The sequence below is a fragment of the Oncorhynchus gorbuscha genome, linkage group LG25 (assembly GCF_021184085.1).
Source record: "Oncorhynchus gorbuscha isolate QuinsamMale2020 ecotype Even-year linkage group LG25, OgorEven_v1.0, whole genome shotgun sequence".
Lineage (NCBI taxonomy): Eukaryota > Metazoa > Chordata > Actinopteri > Salmoniformes > Salmonidae > Oncorhynchus > Oncorhynchus gorbuscha.
The window spans coordinates 26,512,556-26,533,646 of record NC_060197.1 but is presented as its reverse complement, the minus strand read 5'-3'; the positions used below and the strand labels follow the sequence as shown (position 1 = coordinate 26,533,646).

At 43.2% G+C, this 21,091-nt stretch overlaps 1 protein-coding gene and 7 non-coding genes across 8 annotated transcripts in view; 1 reads left to right on the top strand and 7 right to left on the bottom strand.

Annotated features, from left to right (window-relative positions):
- The window catches only part of LOC124013951 (alpha-actinin-3-like), a 36,505-nt gene extending 25,124 nt beyond the window's left edge, over positions 1 to 11,381 (top strand). Inside the window, exons 5-22 of the mRNA XM_046328534.1 lie at positions 203 to 290; positions 721 to 799; positions 1,137 to 1,218; positions 1,360 to 1,445; positions 1,680 to 1,772; positions 2,307 to 2,537; positions 2,781 to 2,928; positions 3,364 to 3,514; positions 3,660 to 3,768; positions 4,071 to 4,211; positions 4,551 to 4,733; positions 5,727 to 5,861; positions 7,364 to 7,543; positions 8,001 to 8,147; positions 8,511 to 8,576; positions 8,853 to 9,011; positions 9,144 to 9,220; positions 9,619 to 11,381. Of these exons, the coding sequence (XP_046184490.1) occupies positions 203 to 290; positions 721 to 799; positions 1,137 to 1,218; positions 1,360 to 1,445; positions 1,680 to 1,772; positions 2,307 to 2,537; positions 2,781 to 2,928; positions 3,364 to 3,514; positions 3,660 to 3,768; positions 4,071 to 4,211; positions 4,551 to 4,733; positions 5,727 to 5,861; positions 7,364 to 7,543; positions 8,001 to 8,147; positions 8,511 to 8,576; positions 8,853 to 9,011; positions 9,144 to 9,220; positions 9,619 to 9,700 (2,237 nt within the window). The 3' untranslated portion in view covers positions 9,701 to 11,381. The remainder of the gene's footprint in view (positions 1 to 202; positions 291 to 720; positions 800 to 1,136; positions 1,219 to 1,359; positions 1,446 to 1,679; positions 1,773 to 2,306; positions 2,538 to 2,780; positions 2,929 to 3,363; positions 3,515 to 3,659; positions 3,769 to 4,070; positions 4,212 to 4,550; positions 4,734 to 5,726; positions 5,862 to 7,363; positions 7,544 to 8,000; positions 8,148 to 8,510; positions 8,577 to 8,852; positions 9,012 to 9,143; positions 9,221 to 9,618) is intronic.
- Positions 11,382 to 13,926: 2,545 nt separating this feature from the next.
- trnan-guu lies at positions 13,927 to 14,000 on the bottom strand. Its single transcript has one exon. It is a non-coding gene; the product is annotated as a tRNA-Asn (tRNA).
- Positions 14,001 to 14,866: 866 nt separating this feature from the next.
- trnan-guu lies at positions 14,867 to 14,940 on the bottom strand. The gene has a single exon. It is a non-coding gene; the product is annotated as a tRNA-Asn (tRNA).
- A 1,816-nt stretch (positions 14,941 to 16,756) lies between these two features.
- Positions 16,757 to 16,830, bottom strand: trnan-guu. Its single transcript has one exon. It is a non-coding gene; the product is annotated as a tRNA-Asn (tRNA).
- An 874-nt stretch (positions 16,831 to 17,704) lies between these two features.
- trnan-guu lies at positions 17,705 to 17,778 on the bottom strand. Its single transcript has one exon. It is a non-coding gene; the product is annotated as a tRNA-Asn (tRNA).
- An 872-nt stretch (positions 17,779 to 18,650) lies between these two features.
- On the bottom strand, positions 18,651 to 18,724 carry trnan-guu. Its single transcript has one exon. It is a non-coding gene; the product is annotated as a tRNA-Asn (tRNA).
- An 872-nt stretch (positions 18,725 to 19,596) lies between these two features.
- Positions 19,597 to 19,670, bottom strand: trnan-guu. The gene has a single exon. It is a non-coding gene; the product is annotated as a tRNA-Asn (tRNA).
- Positions 19,671 to 20,542: 872 nt separating this feature from the next.
- On the bottom strand, positions 20,543 to 20,616 carry trnan-guu. The gene has a single exon. It is a non-coding gene; the product is annotated as a tRNA-Asn (tRNA).
- Positions 20,617 to 21,091: the final 475 nt, after the last annotated feature.

Genomic DNA, 21,091 nt, shown 5'->3' with positions numbered 1-21,091 from the left:
ACACACACACACACACACACACACACACACACACACACACACACACACACACACACACAGGTCACTAAGCTTGACACCTTAACACCGCAGGGTTATTGGAGCATATTTAGCCTAGTCCTTTAGGATAACACTGCCGTTCCCCTGCCTCCTCTCTGCCTCCCCTCTGTCTCCCCTCTCTCCCCCCTGCCTCCTCCCTGTGTAGAGACCTCTGCTAAGGAGGGTCTTCTTCTGTGGTGCCAGAGGAAGACTGCCCCCTACAGGAACGTTAATGTGCAGAACTTCCACATCAGGTGTGCACAGCGCGCCACCCTGTGGCCAGGATGGGAAACTACATCCATTCTTGCATGCGGATTCACAGAATCACGTTGAGAAGATAGGAATTGGGAACTCTAATTCATAGTTATGGCTGTTGCTTGCACCTCTCTTAGCCTGAGTGCCTGTCTGTTTGTGCTATCATGCCAACTCCTTGTCAATCACTGTCACATTTGGCATGACAATTCCATAAGGAGTTGGCAAGAGACCAGAAACAGACTAGCGACCAGGCTACATCTCTCTTTCTTTTGGGATTGTTTGTGGTATTAGTTACTTTATTATTTTACTTTCTTTATCTTTTACTTTCTCTTCATAATCCTAATGTTTTTCCTCCTCTCCTATCTTCTCTGTGTATCATCGTTTCCTTTCCTTTCCTTTCCTCTCCTCTCCCGTGGGTGACCGATTCAGTTGGAAGGATGGCCTGGCACTGTGTGCCCTCATCCACAGACACAGACCTGACCTCATTGACTACTCCAAACTGAGAAAGGTGCCCCCCCCCCTCCTCCCTTCACTCTCCTCTCATCCCCCATCCCCTCTCAGAGTCCACAAGGGTCAACACCTGTCGAGCCCCTTACTATTCTATTTTATTTCTTTATACCCCTGTTCCCTCTTTTTTTCTCTCAAGAACTCTATTGTACATGTAATATATATATATATTTTTTTAAATAATATATGCCATTTAGCGGACGTTTTTATCCAAAGCAACTTAGTCATGTGTGCATACATGTTTTGTATTGGTGGGAATTGAACCCACAAACCTTGGCCTGTGTCTTCTCTCCATGTGTTCATGTAAATCTCTTTCTCTGTCTGTGTGACCCTAACAGGATGACCCCATCGGTAACCTCAACACTGCCTTCGAGGTGGCTGAGAAGTACCTGGACATCCCCAAGATGCTCGACGCTGAAGGTGAGTCCTTACTTTCTTCAATCAGGATTTCTGTAAAACCAGGCAATTTTACAACTCTACCGTTTGTCTCTGACGACTCTCTCCAGTGATTTCACCGGGGTTGTATTGTCCCTGAGCTCTCCTCCCTGGTCTCTCCCTCAGACATTGTGAACACCCCCAAGCCTGATGAGAAGGCCATCATGACCTACGTGTCCTGCTTCTACCACGCCTTCGCTGGCGCTGAGCAGGTAACTCACTGCCTCTGCTCCACACTGCCGCAAACACATTGAATACAATGCAATGGAAAACAATACAAAATCGGCCATCTTTCTAAGGTCCACTGTCTCTGTCTTAACGTTTGTTGTTAATATCTCTCTCTCACTTTTGTTTTCTCTCTCCCCTCCCTCCTTTTTTTCTCTCTCTCCCTCTCCCCTCCCCCCTCCCTTTCTCTCTCTCCCTCCCCCTCTCTCTTACTCACCCAGGCTGAGACGGCAGCTAACAGGATCTGTAAAGTGCTGGCTGTGAACCAGGAGAATGAGAAACTCATGGAGGAGTATGAGAAGCTGGCCAGTGAGGTGAGTGTGAAAGGGATATCATACTAGCCTGCTAACTGTTCCTGTAGACTGTTCCTGTAGACTGTTCCTGCTAACTGTTCCTGCTAACTGTTCCTGTAGACTGTTCCTGTAGACTGTTCCTGCTAACTGTTCCTGTAGACTGTTCCTGCTAACTGTTCATGTAGACTGTTCATGTAGACTGTTCATGTAGACTGTTCATGTAGACTGTTCCTGTAGACTGTTCCTGTAGACTGTTCCTGTAGACTGTTCCTGCTAACTGTTCATGTAGACTGTTCCTGTAGACTTCTAGTCATTGTGCTAATGCATTGATGTATTATGAGAGGTTATATACTGTATGGGACAGTTTCCTGGACACAGATTAAACCTGGTGCTGGACCAAAAAGCTATTTCAATGGAGATTCTCCATTGAGCATGCTTTTTGTGTTTGGGAAACTGGCCCTGAATGGGACCTGTGTGTTTTTTAAAATTGAAGTAACCACCCAACCAACTCTTCTCCCCCTGACCTCTAACCCCTGACCTCTTACCTCTCCCTAGTTGCTAGAGTGGATCCGCAAGACCATCCCGTGGCTGGAGAACCGCATGGCGGAGCAGCAGATGAAGGCCATGCAGCAGAAGCTGGAGGACTTCAGGGACTACCGCCGCATCCACAAGCCGCCCCGCGTCCAGGAGAAGTGTCAGCTGGAGATCAACTTCAACACCCTGCAGACCAAGCTGAGGCTGAGCAACCGGCCCGCCTTCATGCCCTCTGAGGGAAAGATGGTCTCGGTAGGTGACGTCACACACACCCCGTCTGAGGGAGTGACACTGTCCTGGCAGCCCTCTCGACTTCATACCCCGGGTTCTTCATTAAAAACCACAGCTAATTGACTGTGGTGTGGTTCGAAAGAGTTTTGAGAATAACCCCCTGGATATCTGACTGTTCCACCAACATTACAAGACCCAGTATAGTCAACCAGCTAACTGACATCCATCTATAATACTACCCATGTTATACCCCATCTCCCCCAGGACATAGCCAATGCATGGAAGGGTCTGGAGCAGGTGGAGAAGGGATACGAGGAGTGGCTTCTTACTGAGATCAGACGTCTGGAGAGACTGGACCACCTGGCTGAGAAGTTCAAGCAGAAGTGTTCCCTGCACCAGTCCTGGACCTCAGGTAATAACAGAGCGAGTGAGAGAGGGAGAGGGGAGGTGAGAGGGGAGGAAGGGCAGGTGGGGGGGGGTAGAGAGAGAGAGGGGCGAGAGGCGCGGTATCAATTTTGAATTGTAAAATTCACTTTGAGTCAAGCCCCTACAGTACATCAACTTTCAACTTTCAACCCTCAGACGTCATGCGCCACAGCGCTCGCTGGTGGATGGGGATGGAGAGATAAAACAGAGAGGAGAGGTAAAGGGGATAGAGGGAACGGAGAGGTAAAGGGGTTTCGAGAGGTAAAGGGGATAGAGGGAACGGAGAGGTAAAGGGGTTTCGAGAGGTAAAGGGGTTAGGGAGGTAGAGAGCGAGAGGTAGAGAGGTAGAGAGGTAGAGAGGTAGAGAGGTAGAGAGGTAGAGAGCGATAACGGCTGAGTATTAACTGTGTCTCTCCCCCAGGTAAAGAAGAGCTGCTGTCCATGAAGGACTATGAGTCGGCCTCTCTGATGGAGATCAGGGCTCTGATGAGGAAACACGAGGCCTTTGAGTCTGACCTGGCCGCTCACCAGGACCGAGTGGAGCAGATCGCCGCTATCGCCCAGGAGCTCAAGTAAGGAGGGACGGAGGGAGGTGTGGAGGAGGGAGTGGCGGTAGAAAGGATAAACGTAGTGAAGTTGTAGAAAAAAAGGGATTGACGTACAGTGTGTGATTGGAGACGTGATACTGATCAGTGTGTTTGCCCGTCTCTCTCTCAGTGAGCTGGACTACCATGACGCGTCCTCTGTGAACGCCCGCTGCCAGGGCATCTGTGACCAGTGGGACAACCTGGGTACGCTGACGCAGAAGAGGAGGGACTCCCTGGAGGTACTGAACCACACACGTACAACAGACACCGTAATATAATCATATTGTATGCGCCGCTTAAGCGGACGCTTTTGGTTGTTAGAATGTGATCCCTGCAGGAACTGAGCACACGGCCTCTTACCAACTGAGCCACCGCGAGCCAGGAGACGTTCCCAGGTCACCTGTCTCAGGAAAAACTCCTGTCCCTTCCAATAACACCTAGTGGTGGTCACATCAAGCCATTACATGTGCTACTGTGACTACTTAGCAGGGATGGCTTCACGCTGTATAGGGATGTTACATCTTGTCCTGGTCTTTCCTAGCGCGTGGAGAAACTGTGGGAGACCATTGACCAGCTGTACCTGGAGTTCGCCAAGAGGGCGGCGCCCTTCAACAACTGGATGGACGGAGCCATGGAGGATCTGCAGGACATGTTTATCGTCCATAGCACCGAGGAGATCCATGTACGTGTGTGTGTGAGCGCGCACGCGTGTGTGTGTGTACAATACGTAACATTAACGGTCGGATGGACTCTCGTTTCTCTCTGCGTTCCCTCGCTCTCTCTCGTTATTTCCCATATCACTCCATTCTCACTCCTTATTCCCCCCTCCCTCTTCTCGTTATGTGACACACACCACACCCTTTGATCCTCTCTCTCTCTCTCTCTCTCTCTCTCTCTCTCTCTCTCTCTCTCTCTCTCTCTCTCTCTCTCTCTCTCTCTCTCTCTCTCTCTCTCTCTCTCTCTCTCTCTATCGCTCCTTCTCACTGTATCCCTCCATTCTCACTCCTCCTCTCCTCTCCAGTCTCTGATTACAGCCCATGACCAGTTCAAGGCCACCCTACCAGAGGCTGATAAGGAACGCATGGCCACCATGGGCATCCAGAGCGAGATTGTGAAGATCGCTCAGACTTACGGCATCAAGCTGTCAGGAGTCAACCCCTACACCAACCTCTCCCCCCAGGATATCACTAACAAGTGGGAGGCGGTGAGTACAACACACTCTGGGAAGCCAACAGAGAAGCTGAAATGGTTTTCTATTTTAACTGTGTTTCCTTCCCTGGCTAGGTTTCTACACTCTAGATTGTAGTCAAGAGACACTTGTCCTGTGACAATCATTGTTTCTGTAGTGTGTATTTTTTCTCACACTCTGCGGCTGTAAGTTGCTTCATGTTTTAGGGTTACACCTTAGAGCAGGGCTTTCCGACCCTGTTCCCGGAGAGCTCCTTGTACCCTCATGTAAAGGTTTTCGCTCCAACCCAAGTTGCAACTGACTTCACTGAGACAATGCGGGAATAATCCATCTACGGGCAAGTCGGTGACCCGTTTTTCATTTGGGCCGAAATCAAAATGAAAGAAAAGTTATCTTGCAAATTCAGCAGGCTTGTGGTGTGAAATGGGCTTTTTTTAGAAGCGCCGTTTTTAGTTGACTACCTATTGTCAATGTCGTCTTTGGTGCGGTTTGGTGTGTTAATCAATGAACAAGCACCGTTTTATCCCTCTCCTGTTGATAAAATAAGTCAAACAAAAGTTTTATGCTGCGTGAGGTTTCAAATGCATTCTACCATTACCAAATGTGCAACGCGATCGGTATTTTGACATTACAGCTTTGGAACACACAAAATTACATTTCATGAATCAAATATTTCATCAGTCGCCTTCCTCAAATGAAGGGGATGATGACGCAATCTTTGCGAGAGAGGGGGGTGGGGGGGAGCTCCGACATAGCTCTGAGTTAGTGTGCCCCGGAGCAGATTAGTTCCGAAGGATTCGTCGGCCATAGAAATGTACCTGGCTTAAAAGGTGAGCCACTTTCGTGGTACCGGTTATCTGAGTTTGAACTCAAGGTTGACCAAAGCTACCTCACGAACTCCTCAAATCCGGTACGTAAGTATAGGGCTCTGCTCTCCAGTCACGGAGTAACGCAACGTCATCTCTACCAAGTGTCGTTGACGACCAATGTCCCCGTCTCCCTCCGTAGGTGAAGCACCTTGTTCCTCTCAGGGACCAGATGCTGCAGGAGGAGGTGGCCAGGCAGCAGGCTAACGAGAGGCTGAGGCGCCAGTTCGCCGCCCAGGCCAACATCATCGGACCCTGGATCCAGACCAAGATGGAGGTACAGTCACTTCAGCTAGAGCAGTGGTCACCGACCTTTTTCTGAGTCGAGATCACTTTCTGAGTGGAAATGGAAGCGGAGATCTACCGCTCGGATTTAAAAAAAAAAACAACAACAACAAAAGCATGAATTAAAAAACGTAAGCATACGCAACATTAACCAATTAAAAACAGTTCTGTAGCAATGAGGTTTCTGCAGTTGGTTATAGACCCAATACATTATCACTGCAGATTGGCTATGCTGGAATTACCCTGCCAATGTTGTTCTTCTCAGACCACTTTGAAATATAACTTGTATTACTGTTGAGGCACAGCTAATTGAGGATAATAATAATAATATATATAATTTTTTGTTGTTGTACTGGACTCATCTGTCCCTCAGCTCTCCCTCCGCTGAGAAGAGGGGACACAGTCTTCCAGCTGATGGCGAAACTCAAGTCGCACCGCATTAGTTCTGCCCCGTGCGCCAATTCGTGTTGTTACACCTATTGACCAGAGAAAGTGAAATATTCCTCGATGTTAGAAAAGACAAAAGCCGCTAATGACAACAACGCAAGCTTTAGCGGAACACTTTGCTGTACTCATTTGTTGCAGCTGCAGTACTGGTTGCAGCGTGAGTGGAAGTAGGGAGAATGTGCATTTTCTGGCTTCTGGAAGTGTTGAACAAACTGTCGACAGTGCCGATTAACAACTTAGACATGAAGTTAGTCATAAAAGCAGCATCTCTTTGCTGTATTCATTGAGTCGCTCTAGTCATGGTTTTAAACGTTTTTAAATCCCACGGTGTCAACTGTATTGTGCATTCGAGACTTCTTTTGACAGTACATGGCTCGAGGAAACTGTGCAGACACGGTGATCTGAGCTTTCTGATTGGCCAGAGGTAGGCCTATAGGTGCACTTGATTTTGATCTCTGGGCCTGCCGGGTAGGCGGAGTTCTACCTTCAGATACATAACATTTTTCAAAATGGGAACAATTTGTCTTCCCGGTGCTAGGGCTGCTGAACGAAGTGCACCTACTGACAACAGCACGAAACAAATACAAATAAGGAACGCAAGGCTTTATCGTTGCGTTTGACCGGTTGGTGACCACTGAGCTATAGAGCTACACGGTCCTACGAGTTTGAAATCCTCTTTTGTGAAATCCTCATTCCACTCATTGTACTCCCATGTCATTATGCCATGTTTGGTATGGCGAGAAGTGAAACGTTAGCACAAACAGACTGGTACCCAGGCTAGGCAGCGGCAGGGTCTCCGAACCCCAAACACGCAGAGGTTCGCAACATCTACTGTGCCTACACTTATGGGTCAGAGTAGGAGAGCTGATCTAGGATCACTTTTGCCTTTCAGATTATAATTAATGGACCTAATCCTAGATTCTATATCTGATCCTAGATCAGCACTCTTTGACGCTTTATGAATACGGAAGCCTGAACTGTCATCCATTCCCACTTCTCAGTTCTCACTACCTCCTTTTTCTCCACCCCCTCTCTCTCCCTCTACAGGAGATTGGTCATGTGTCTGTGGACATCGCCGGTTCTCTAGAGGAACAGATGAACAATCTCAAGCAGTATGAACAAAACATTATCAACTACAAGTGTAACATCGACAAACTGGAGGGAGACCACCAGCTCAGCCAGGAGTCCCTCATCTTTGACAACAAACACACCAACTACACCATGGAGGTAATACAACTCACAACTGGACAACACACAACTACAAAAAACACAACTGTACAACACACAACTACACAAAAAACACACAACTATACCAGGGAAGTAAAGTATCTTATATCCTAGACTTAGGTTAAATATCATATACTCCCCTATTTGGACAGTGAAGCTAAAACGTTTAATTTGTCTCTATACTCCAACATATTGGATTTGAGATCAAATGTTTTATATGAGGCGACAGTACAGAATGTCGCCTTTAATTTTTGGGTATTTTGATACATATCAGTTCTACCATTTAGAAGTTAGTGCACTTAATGTATCTAGTTCCCCTTTTGAATGTGTCATAAGGTGTCACTTATAGTGCATTAAAGTACTGAAAAGTTTAGTATTTGGTCCCAAATTCCGAGCACGCAGTTATTACGTCAAGCTTGTGACTCTCCGCTCCCTCGTTCCCTCTCTCCCTCTGCAGCATATCCGTGTGGGCTGGGAGCAGCTGCTGACCACCATCGCCCGCACCATCAACGAGGTGGAGAACCAGATTCTGACCCGCGATGCCAAGGGCATCAGCCAGGAGCAGCTCAACGAGTTCAGAGCCTCCTTCAATCACTTCGACAGGGTAAAGAAATATATATATATATATAATATATTATTGTACTTGCATTTCCTCCACTTGTCTTTTTACTTCCTGGCTCAGATTTGACAGAAAGCGACTATTTTGAAGAAGGTCTTACTTGCAATGACACAGTGATATGTGATGATTTTTTACCTCCCATAGTTGAATACACTGACTGTAAGTGTGAATTTGGAATCGTCTGTGATTTCTTGCCATCGTAGTTGTTCCTCCACACGGAGGGACGGTGCCTCTAGGCTAGGGTGTCACCTTCACATAATCGTTGGTCATTGCATCACTGCATCGTTAATTGATCACATGTCCACATCATAAAAACCGATGCTTGTGTTCTCCCTCTCTCTTTTGCAGAAGAGAAACGGCATGATGGACCCCGACGACTTCCGTGCCTGTCTCATCTCCATGGGTTACGATCTGGTGAGTAGCCTAGCCACCAACAGGAAGTGACCTCACCTTCATTTCTTCTCAGTCCCTTTATTCAAAATGACGGCGCTCTATCTGGTTGTATACGGTTATAGTATGAATGGCATCTGTTTTTACACTAAAAGTTTCAAAACATGTTCTCCTCAACAATGATATGAAAATAACCTACTCTAACGTGTTGTCCAATAGGGTGAGATGTTCTAATCTATTGTAACATGCTGTCCAATAGGGTGAGGGTGTTCTAATCTACTGTAACATGTTGTCCAATAGGGTGAGGTGGAGTTTGCCCGCATCATGACCTTGGTGGATTCAAACAACACAGGCGTGGTCACCTTCCAGGCCTTCATCGACTTCATGACCCGTGAGACGGCCGAGACAGACACCGCTGACCAGGTCATGGCTTCCTTTAAGATCCTGGCCTCCGACAAGGTGAGCTAGAACATTTTAATATGGCCAGATCTCCCTTGAAAAATAGGTATTTTCACATCTGTGGGACAACCTGGTAAATGCAATTAAATAAATACATAGAAATGAAATAAATAAATACCTCCTCTCTCCCAGGCCTACATCACGGTTGATGAGCTGCGCAGAGAGCTGCCCGCAGAGCAGGCTGAGTACTGCATCAGCCGCATGACCAGGTACACAGAATTACAAAGGTCAAATAGGGGGTGCTTATATTTGTCCTGTGTCACACGTGTACAACTGTGTAACCTATACAAGTGTGTGGCTATGACACAGTCCACTTTAGTAATACAATGTATCTCTAAGACCAGGGACACAGGCCACTCTAGTAATATAATGTATCTCTATTACCAGGTACATTAGACCTCTCTAGTAATATAATGTATCTCTATGACCAGGTACATTAGACCTCTCTAGTAATATAATGTATCTCTATGACCAGGTACATTAGACCTTTCTAGTAATATAATGTATCTCTATGACCAGGTACATTAGACCTCTCTAGTAATATAATGTATCTCTATGACCAGGTACATTAGACCTCTCTGGTAATATAATGTATCTCTGTGACCAGGTACATTGGAGCCGACGGCCCAGCCGGAGCCCTCGACTACATCTCTTTCTCCAGCGCACTCTATGGAGAGAGCGACTTGTAAAACCCCCTCTCCTGTATGGAGAGAGCGACTTGTAAACCCCCTTTCCCCCTCCTCTCGTCTTCCCTTCATTTTCCCTCTCCTCTCTGGAGAGAGCGACTTGTAAAACGCCTCCTGCTCTTTCTTCCCTCCATCCTCTCCCTCCTGTACAGAGAGATGTTGTAGTTACCCCTTCCCTTCCCCTCTCCTCTTTTCCCCTTGCACACTCCCCAGCCCTATACCTCGCCTCCTCAAATAATATTACAATTCCTATTATTTGGAAGGGTTTAAAAGAAAACAATGAAATACTGGTTGGTTGGTTGTGTATTGATGCAGATGCATGCTCTGTTTGTAGTAGAAATGCTGTCCATGTTGAATGGTTGAATCCCCCCCCCCCAACACACAAATCCTTTATAGCAGCTCCCCGTCTCCATGCAAACACCCCTCTCTTTCCACAGAAACGTGTAATGTTGTCCCAATACTTTCATAATGTTGTAATTTGGTATTTCAGAGAGTATAGGGTTGCCATCAGAAGAGAGCAGTGAATTGTGGGTAAAAGGTAGTTAAGTTAACCCCTGATCTCTGATCAACTTGTTTAGAGGGGTGAGGACACTGACAGGAATAATTATTTTTGATTGGAGGATAGGGTGAGGATGCTGACAGGAAGGATAATTTTGATTGGAGGAATCAAAGAGAAAGGAGTATAATAACTGTTATGGCCAGAATGAAGCGTGTCGGTCACCTCTCTCCTCTGTCTCATCCCTCGATCATCACTCCATCATCTGTACCAGGTATATGACTACACCAATAGAATGATATAATATGTAATATTTTACATATACTATTTCATATCATGTCCAATGAAACCATATTGAGGTTGTCTGCTTGCTGTGCATTTTGAGAGGAGCGAGAGACAGGTAGAGGTGTTGAGTAGTGAAAAAGAGCGAGAGAGAAGGAAATCAGGTAATGTTCTGGAGATAAAGGAATATGGACTCAGGAACCCTGTGTCCAGGTATGGTGAAACAAAGCTAGGCCCAGGCTTCATCCAAAATGGCACCCTATTCCCCATAGGCTCCAGTCAAAAGTAGTGCACTACATAGGTTATAGGGTGCCATCTTGGACTCGGTGTGTAGCCTAACTATCTATGCAAGGAAGCTTTTAGGTTGTGGTCCAGTTCAATAAGAGGATGGCTGCGTTCCAGGCTGACCACACCGCAGACGGCTGCCAGATCTCACAACGCCTGGATACGTGTTAAACATATCAGCTAACCGCATCATATGGTATAGCAATCTGATGCCTGACTGTACAGTTGATGAGGTGGCACTCAACCATTTGCAATGTAATTGGCCTGGAACATGACATGTTTAAAACAGAACCTGAGAATGTCAGACATGAAGTGAGCAAGGGTATTCTAATGACAGTGGGCAATCCTCAAATCTGCACCCAATTCCCTATGTCCTGCACTAGTTTTGACTTGATCCGAAGTCGCCAAGTGCACTACGGAGGGAACAGGGTGTCATTTAGGACAGCGACAGAACCAGTAACTCCCCTTTGCGGGGATTCTTTCTCTTCTGTCTTCTCTATTATCCCTTCCTCCTGTTTTCCCTCTATTCTATCACCCGCTACAAGAGCTTGCTTCCACACAATCCTTCAAAGTTAAAGTCCCACCTTGGAATAAATAAAAAAGGAAAACTATATTACTATATGAAGTTTTGTGTTGTGTTTTTATTTCCCATCGATCACCATAAAGGGACTGGCAATACTGTTGAAGTAACATCCGTTGCAACTGTTCAGAAGTAAACCAAAATGTCCAGGGCTGTTCCTGGTTCATTAAATATGACATAAATACAAGAAGGAACTGCAAGACGTATTTAAATGTAAACACGGTAATGTCTATAGGACTTACAGACTTTATAAAGCATAAACATTCAAGAATTAAAATGTAATATGAAACTGAGTTTATTGGATATATAGACAAAATCCATTCACAGCGCATATCAGCAGAGCTCTTCAGCCAGACACTCAGGGTCATTCTAAACATGTCAGTTATGGCAACCAATTCACACACTCTATTCTTTTAAACAGTTCAGTGGAGTTTTCCTTATTTAATCTTGTTCAACTTTACAGGATCGGTATCCCCCCCCCCAGGACGGTTGAGCTAATGTAGGCTAATGTGATTAGCATGAGGTTGTAAGTAACAAGATCATTTGCCATGACATAGATATATCTGATATGGGCAGAAAACTTAACTTAAATTCTTGTTAAGCTAACTGCACTGTCCAATTTACAGTAGCTATTACAGTGGCAGAATAATATGCTATTGTTTGAAGAGGGCACAGTTATGAACTTGAAAATGTATGAATAAACCAATTAGACACATTTGGGCAGTCTTGATATAACATTTTGAACAGAACTGCAATGGTTCATTGAATCAGTCTAAAACTATGCGCATAAACCGCTGCCATCTAGTGGCCAATATCTAAATTGAGCCTAACCTGGAATAGTACATTATGGCTTTCCTTTGAATTTCAAAGATGATTTTTTTTTAAAGCATGTTTTTTTTCTTTATCTTTTACCAGGTCAAATGTGTTACATTCTCCGACATTAATTTCACATTTTCACAAACCTCAAAGTGTTTATTTTCAAATAATATCAAGGATATGCATATCCTTGCTTCAGGTCCTGAGTTACAGGTTTGGGTACTGATGGCATCTACAGCTGTGGCTAGATGGAATACAGCTACAGGCTAAAAGTTACATGTTCGAGTTGTGTCGGGGACAACTGCAGCATTTTAGCTAAACTTAAGCCTAAAACTTTCCTAACCTAACATGCAACGTTAATTCTCCTCTAACATGCAACGTTAATTCTCCTCTAACATGCAATGTTAATTCTCCTCTAACATGCAATGTTAATTCTCCTTTAACATGCAATGTTAATTCTCCTCTAACATGCAACGTTAATTCTCCTTTAACATGCAATGTTAATTCTCCTTTAACATGCAATGTTAATTCTCCTCTAACATGCAACGTTAATTCTCCTCTAACATGCAACGTTAATTCTCCTAACATGCAACGTTAATTCTCCTCTAACATGCAACGTTATTTCTCCTCCAACATGAAACGTTAATTCTCCTCTAACATGCAACGTTAATTCTCCTCTAACATGCAACGTTAATTTTCCTCTAACATGCAACGTTAATTCTCCTCTAACATGCAAAGTTAATTCTCCTAACATGCAACGTTAATTCTCCTCTAACATATGCAACGTTAATTCTCCTCTAACATGCAATGTTACGAAACAACAACACTTTGTTCCAATGGTTGTGTTAACGTGCAGCAACATTTTCAAGGAAGTAGATCTGTAGTTTTCTAATGCTTGTTAGCTTTTTGAATGGCCTTAAAAGGGCAAAGATGTAGCGCAATGTTCGTCAGCGCAACATTATATTAAAAGGCATCTGGCAGGAGTAAATTCAGCCGCAATCACAAATATATTCTGATAAATATATATTCTAAACAACTGCATTTTCACAAATGTAATATATAATCGCCAAGCCCATTCAAAATAATTAGGGGACTGACTCCGGAAGAATGATGAAGTGGCTAGTCACTTTCATGGCGTATAGGCGTACATATACACACAAACACACTGGACCAACATTGTCCTTCTCGCGAGATTAATATAAATGCTAAGGTTATTCATGTCAGATTGACATCATTTACGTTGTTGGCAACTAGCCAGATTAATACAAATAAATTACATGTTCATTGGAGAACACAGAATGATCAAGCTATTGAGTAACAGAAGATCAGAGACCATTGACAGCCATTTTACCAGTAGGTATAGCAACTTGTCATCTTTCATGTTCAACAACACACCAATCACATGTGACAACAGGAAACACAGCAGGTCAAAAGCAAGCTTACTGTAAGGCCAGGAAGGTCTTCCATATCACTAGAAACAGAAAGACAGCATCCCTGGGTGGGCTCAAATCACCAACTTTTAAATTAACAGTCTAACGTCAAACTCCCTCAGCAGGCCAAAGTCTCAATTCAGGAAGGGTCACCATCAGAAAAATGATCCCTGGGTGGTGTCAAAGCACCAACCTTTAGATTGACAGTCAAAAATGCTAACTGATTGCACTAGAGAGGCTTGTGTTGGCATTGACCATCAGCAGGGCAAAATAAAAGGAATCTCATTGCAGGTCTAGGATGTCACATCCACATCATGGAGCCCAACAAACTGAGAACTGTCATCCCTGGGTGGGCTCAAACCACCAACCTTTAGATTAACAGTCTAACGCGGTAACCAATTGCGCCACAGAGACTTGTGGTGTATTTGACCCTGACGCTTGATCGCTGGCCATTTGTGCTCTCATCCAACTGTACATGGAGTTTACGAAACAACAACACTTTGTTCCAATGGTTGTGTTAACGTGCATCAAAAGTGCAGCAACATTTTCAAGGAAGTAGACCTGTAGTTTTTTAATGTTTGTTAGCTTTTTGAATGGCATTAAAAGGGCAAAAATGTAGCGCAATGTTCGTCAGCGCAACATTATATTAAAAGGCATCTGGCAGGAGTAAATTCAGCCACAATCTCAAATATATTCTGATAAATATATATTTTAAACAACTGCATTTTCACAAATGTAATATATAATCGCCAAGCCTATTCAAAATAATAAGGGGACTGACTCTGGAAGAATGATGAAGTGGCAAGTCACTTTCATGGCGTATAGGCGTACATATACACACAAACACACTGGACCAACATTGTCCTTCTCGCGAGATAACTATAAATGCTAAGGTTATTCATACCAGATTGACATCATTTACGTTGTCATACTATCCAGATTAATAAGAATAAATTATATGTTCCTTGGAGAACACAGAATGATCAAGCTATTGAGTAACAGAAGATCAGAGACCATTGACAGCCATTTTACCAGTAGGTATAGCAACTTGTCATCTTTCATGTTCAACAACACACAAATCACATGTGACAACAGGAAACACAGCAGGTCAAAAGCAAGCTTACTGTAAGGCCAGGAAGGTCTTCCATATCACTAGAAATACAGCATCACTGGGTGGGCTCAAATCAACAACTTTTAAATTAACAGTCTAACTCACCAACCAATTGCACCACAGAGACTTGTCATATCCACATCATGGAGCACAACAAACTGAGAACTGTCGTCCCTGGGTGGGCTCGAACCACCAACCTTTAGATTAACAGTCTAACGCGCTAACCAATTGCGCCACAGAGACTTGTGGTGTATTTGACCCTGACGCTTGATCACTGGCCATTTGTGCTCTCATCCAAATGTACATGGAGTTTACGAAACAACAACACTTTGTTCCAATGGTTGTGTTAACGTGCATCGAAGGTGCAGCAACATTTTCAAGGAAGTAGACCTGTAGTTTTCTAATATTTGTTAGCTTTTTGAATGGCCTTAAAAGGGCAAAAATGTAGCGCAATGTTCGTCAGCGCAACATTATATTGAAAGGCATCTGGCAGGAGTAAATTCAGCCACAATCTCAAATATATTCTGATAAATATATATTTTAAACAACTGCATTTTCACAAATGTAATATATAATCGCCAAGACTATTCAAAATAATAAGGGGACTGACTCTGGAAGAATGATGAAGTGGCAAGTCACTTTCATGGCGTATAGGCGTACATATACACACAAACACACTGGACAAACATTGTCCTTCTCGCGAGATAACTATAAATGCTAAGGTTATTCATGCCAGATTGACATCATTTACGTTGTCATACTATCCAGATTAATAAGAATAAATTATATGTTCCTTGGAGAACACAGAATGATCAAGCTATTGAGTAACAGAAGATCAGAGACCATTGACAGCCATTTTACCAGTAGGTATAGCAACTTGTCATCTTTCATGTTCAACAACACACCAATCACATGTGACAACAGGAAACACAGCAGGTCAAAAGCAAGCTTACTGTAAGGCCAGGAAGGTCTTCCATATCACTAGAAACAGAGAGACAGCATTCCTGGGTGGGCTCAAATCACCAACTTTTAAATTAAGAGTCAAACTCACCAACCAATTGCACCACAGAGACTTGTCATATCCACATCATGGAGCACAACAAACTGAGAACTGTCGTTCCTGGGTGGGCTCAACCACCAACCTTTAGATTAACAGTCTAACGCGGTAACCAATTGCGCCACAGAGACTTGTGGTGTATTTGACCCTGACGCTTGATCGCTGGCCATTTGTGCTCTCATTCAACTGTACATGGAGTTTACGAAACAACAACACTTTGTTCCAATGGTTGTGTTAACGTGCATCGAAGGTGCAGCAACATTTTCAAGGAAGTAGACCTGTAGTTTTCTAATATTTGTTAGCTTTTTGAATGGCCTTAAAAGGGCAAAAATGTAGCGCAATGTTCGTCAGCGCAACATTATATTGAAAGGCATCTGGCAGGAGTAAATTCAGCCACAATCTCAAATATATTCTGATAAATATATATTTTAAACAACTGCATTTTCACAAATGTAATATATAATCGCCAAGCCATTCAAAATAATAAGGGGACTGACTCTGGAAGAATGATGAAGTGGCTAGTCACTTTCATGGCGTATAGGCGTACATATACACACAAACACACTGGACAAACATTGTCCTTCTCGCGAGATAAATATAAATGCTAAGGTTATTCATGCCAGATTGACATCATTTACGTTGTCATACTATCCAGATTAATAAGAATAAATTATATGTTCCTTGGAGAACACAGAATGATCAAGCTATTGAGTAACAGAAGATCAGAGACCATTGACAGCCATTTTACCAGTAGGTATAGCAACTTGTCATCTTTCATGTTCAACAACACACCAATCACATGTGACAACAGGAAACACAGCAGGTCAAAAGCAAGCTTACTGTAAGGCCAGGAAGGTCTTCCATATCACTAGAAACAGAAGGACAGCATCCCTGGGTGGGCTCAAATCACCAACTTTTAAATTAAGAGTCAAACTCACCAACCAATTGCACCACAGAGACTTGTCATATCCACATCATGGAGCACAACAAACTGAGAACTGTCGTCCCTGGGTGGGCTCGAACCACCAACCTTTAGATTAACAGTCTAACGCGCTAACCAATTGCGCCACAGAGACTTGTGGTGTATTTGACCCTGACGCTTGATCGCTGGCCATTTGTGCTCTCATCCAACTGTACATGGAGTTTACGAAACAACAACACTTTGTTCCAATGGTTGTGTTAACGTGCATCGAAGGTGCAGCAACATTTTCAAGGAAGTAGACCTGTAGTTTTCTAATATTTGTTAGCTTTTTGAATGGCCTTAAAAGGGCAAAAATGTAGCGCAATGTTCGTCAGCGCAACATTATATTGAAAGGCATCTGGCAGGAGTAAATTCAGCCACAATCTCAAATATATTCTGATAAATATATATTTTAAACAACTGCATTTTCACAAATGTAATATATAATCGCCAAGCCTATTCAAAATAATAAGGGGACTGACTCTGGAAGAATGATGAAGTGGCTAGTCACTTTCATGGCGTATAGGCGTACATATACACACAAACACACTGGACAAACATTGTCCTTCTCGCGAGATAAATATAAATGCTAAGGTTATTCATGCCAGATTGACATCATTTACGTTGTCATACTATCCAGATTAATAAGAATAAATTATATGTTCCTTGGAGAACACAGAATGATCAAGCTATTGAGTAACAGAAGATCAGAGACCATTGACAGCCATTTTACCAGTAGGTATAGCAACTTGTCATCTTTCATGTTCAACAACACACCAATCACATGTGACAACAGGAAACACAGCAGGTCAAAAGCAAGCTTACTGTAAGGCCAGGAAGGTCTTCCATATCACTAGAAACAGAAAGAGACAGCATTCCTGGGTGGGCTCAAATCACCAACTTTTAAATTAAGAGTCAAACTCACCAACCAATTGCACCACAGAGACTTGTCATATCCACATCATGGAGCACAACAAACTGAGAACTGTCGTCCCTGGGTGGGCTCGAACCACCAACCTTTAGATTAACAGTCTAACGCGCTAACCAATTGCGCCACAGAGACTTGTGGTGTATCCCTGACCCTGACGCTTGATCGCTGGCCATTTGTGCTCTCATCCAACTGTACATGGAGTTTACGAAACAACAACACTTTGTTCCAATGGTTGTGTTAACGTGCATCGAAGGTGCAGCAACATTTTCAAGGAAGTAGACCTGTAGTTTTCTAATATTTGTTAGCTTTTTGAATGGCCTTAAAAGGGCAAAAATGTAGCGCAATGTTCGTCAGCGCAACATTATATTGAAAGGCATCTGGCAGGAGTAAATTCAGCCACAATCTCAAATATATTCTGATAAATATATATTTTAAACAACTGCATTTTCACAAATGTAATATATAATCGCCAAGCCCATTCAAAATAATAAGGGGACTGACTCTGGAAGAATGATGAAGTGGCTAGTCACTTTCATGGCGTATAGGCGTACATATACACACAAACACACTGGACAAACATTGTCCTTCTCGCGAGATAAATATAAATGCTAAGGTTATTCATGCCAGATTGACATCATTTACGTTGTCATACTATCCAGATTAATAAGAATAAATTATATGTTCCTTGGAGAACACAGAATGATCAAGCTATTGAGTAACAGAAGATCAGAGACCATTGACAGCCATTTTACCAGTAGGTATAGCAACTTGTCATCTTTCATGTTCAACAACACACCAATCACATGTGACAACAGGAAACACAGCAGGTCAAAAGCAAGCTTACTGTAAGGCCAGGAAGGTCTTCCATATCACTAGAAACAGAAGACAGCATCCTGGGTGGGCTCAAATCACCAACTTTTAAATTAAGAGTCAAACTCACCAACCAATTGCACCACAGAGACTTGTCATATCCACATCATGGAGCACAACAAACTGAGAACTGTCGTCCCTGGGTGGGCTCGAACCACCAACCTTTAGATTAACAGTCTAACGCGCTAACCAATTGCGCCACAGAGACTTGTGGTGTATTTGACCCTGACGCTTGATCGCTGGCCATTTGTGCTCTCATCCAACTGTACATGGAGTTTACGAAACAACAACACTTTGTTCCAATGGTTGTGTTAACGTGCATCGAAGGTGCAGCAACATTTTCAAGGAAGTAGACCTGTAGTTTTCTAATATTTGTTAGCTTTTTGAATGGCCTTAAAAGGGCAAAAATGTAGCGCAATGTTCGTCAGCGCAACATTATATTGAAAGGCATCTGGCAGGAGTAAATTCAGCCACAATCTCAAATATATTCTGATAAATATATATTTTAAACAACTGCATTTTCACAAATGTAATATATAATCGCCAAGCCTATTCAAAATAATAAGGGGACTGACTCTGGAAGAATGATGAAGTGGCTAGTCACTTTCATGGCGTATAGGCGTACATATACACACAAACACACTGGACAAACATTGTCCTTCTCGCGAGATAAATATAAATGCTAAGGTTATTCATGCCAGATTGACATCATTTACGTTGTCATACTATCCAGATTAATAAGAATAAATTATATGTTCCTTGGAGAACACAGAATGATCAAGCTATTGAGTAACAGAAGATCAGAGACCATTGACAGCCATTTTACCAGTAGGTATAGCAACTTGTCATCTTTCATGTTCAACAACACACCAATCACATGTGACAACAGGAAACACAGCAGGTCAAAAGCAAGCTTACTGTAAGGCCAGGAAGGTCTTCCATATCACTAGAAACAGAGAGACAGCATTCCTGGGTGGGCTCAAATCACCAACTTTTAAATTAAGAGTCAAACTCACCAACCAATTGCACCACAGAGACTTGTCATATCCACATCATGGAGCACAACAAACTGAGAACTGTCGTCCCTGGGTGGGCTCGAACCACCAACCTTTAGATTAACAGTCTAACGCGCTAACCAATTGCGCCACAGAGACTTGTGGTGTATTTGACCCTGACGCTTGATCGCTGGCCATTTGTGCTCTCATCCAACTGTACATGGAGTTTACGAAACAACAACACTTTGTTCCAATGGTTGTGTTAACGTGCATCGAAGGTGCAGCAACATTTTCAAGGAAGTAGACCTGTAGTTTTCTAATATTTGTTAGCTTTTTGAATGGCCTTAAAAGGGCAAAAATGTAGCGCAATGTTCGTCAGCGCAACATTATATTGAAAGGCATCTGGCAGGAGTAAATTCAGCCACAATCTCAAATATATTCTGATAAATATATATTTTAAACAACTGCATTTTCACAAATGTAATATATAATCGCCAAGCCCATTCAAAATAATAAGGGGACTGACTCTGGAAGAATGATGAAGTGGCTAGTCACTTTCATGGCGTATAGGCGTACATACACACACAAACACACTGGACAAACATTGTCCTTCTCGCGAGATAAATATAAATGCTAAGGTTATTCATGCCAGATTGACATCATTTACGTTGTCATACTATCCAGATTAATAAGAATAAATTATATGTTCCTTGGAGAACACAGAATGATCAAGCTATTGAGTAACAGAAGATCAGAGACCATTGACAGCCATTTTACCAGTAGGTATAGCAACTTGTCATCTTTCATGTTCAACAACACACCAATCACATGTGACAACAGGAAACACAGCAGGTCAAAAGCAAGCTTACTGTAAGGCCAGGAAGGTCTTCCATATCACTAGAAACAGAAGGACAGCATCCCTGGGTGGGCTCAAATCACCAACTTTTAAATTAAGAGTCAAACTCACCAACCAATTGCACCACAGAGACTTGTCATATCCACATCATGGAGCACAACAAACTGAGAACTGTCGTCCCTGGGTGGGCTCGAACCACCAACCTTTAGATTAACAGTCTAACGCGCTAACCAATTGCGCCACAGAGACTTGTGGTGTATTTGACCCTGACGCTTGATCGCTGGCCATTTGTGCTCTCATCCAACTGTACATGGAGTTTACGAAACAACAACACTTTGTTCCAATGGTTGTGTTAACGTGCATCGAAGGTGCAGCAACATTTTCAAGGAAGTAGACCTGTAGTTTTCTAATATTTGTTAGCTTTTTGAATGGCCTTAAAAGGGCAAAAATGTAGCGCAATGTTCGTCAGCGCAACATTATATTGAAAGGCATCTGGCAGGAGTAAATTCAGCCACAATCTCAAATATATTCTGATAAATATATATTTTAAACAACTGCATTTTCACAAATGTAATATATAATCGCCAAGCCCATTCAAAATAATAAGGGGACTGACTCTGGAAGAATGATGAAGTGGCTAGTCACTTTCATGGCGTATAGGCGTACATATACACACAAACACACTGGACAAACATTGTCCTTCTCGCGAGATAAATATAAATGC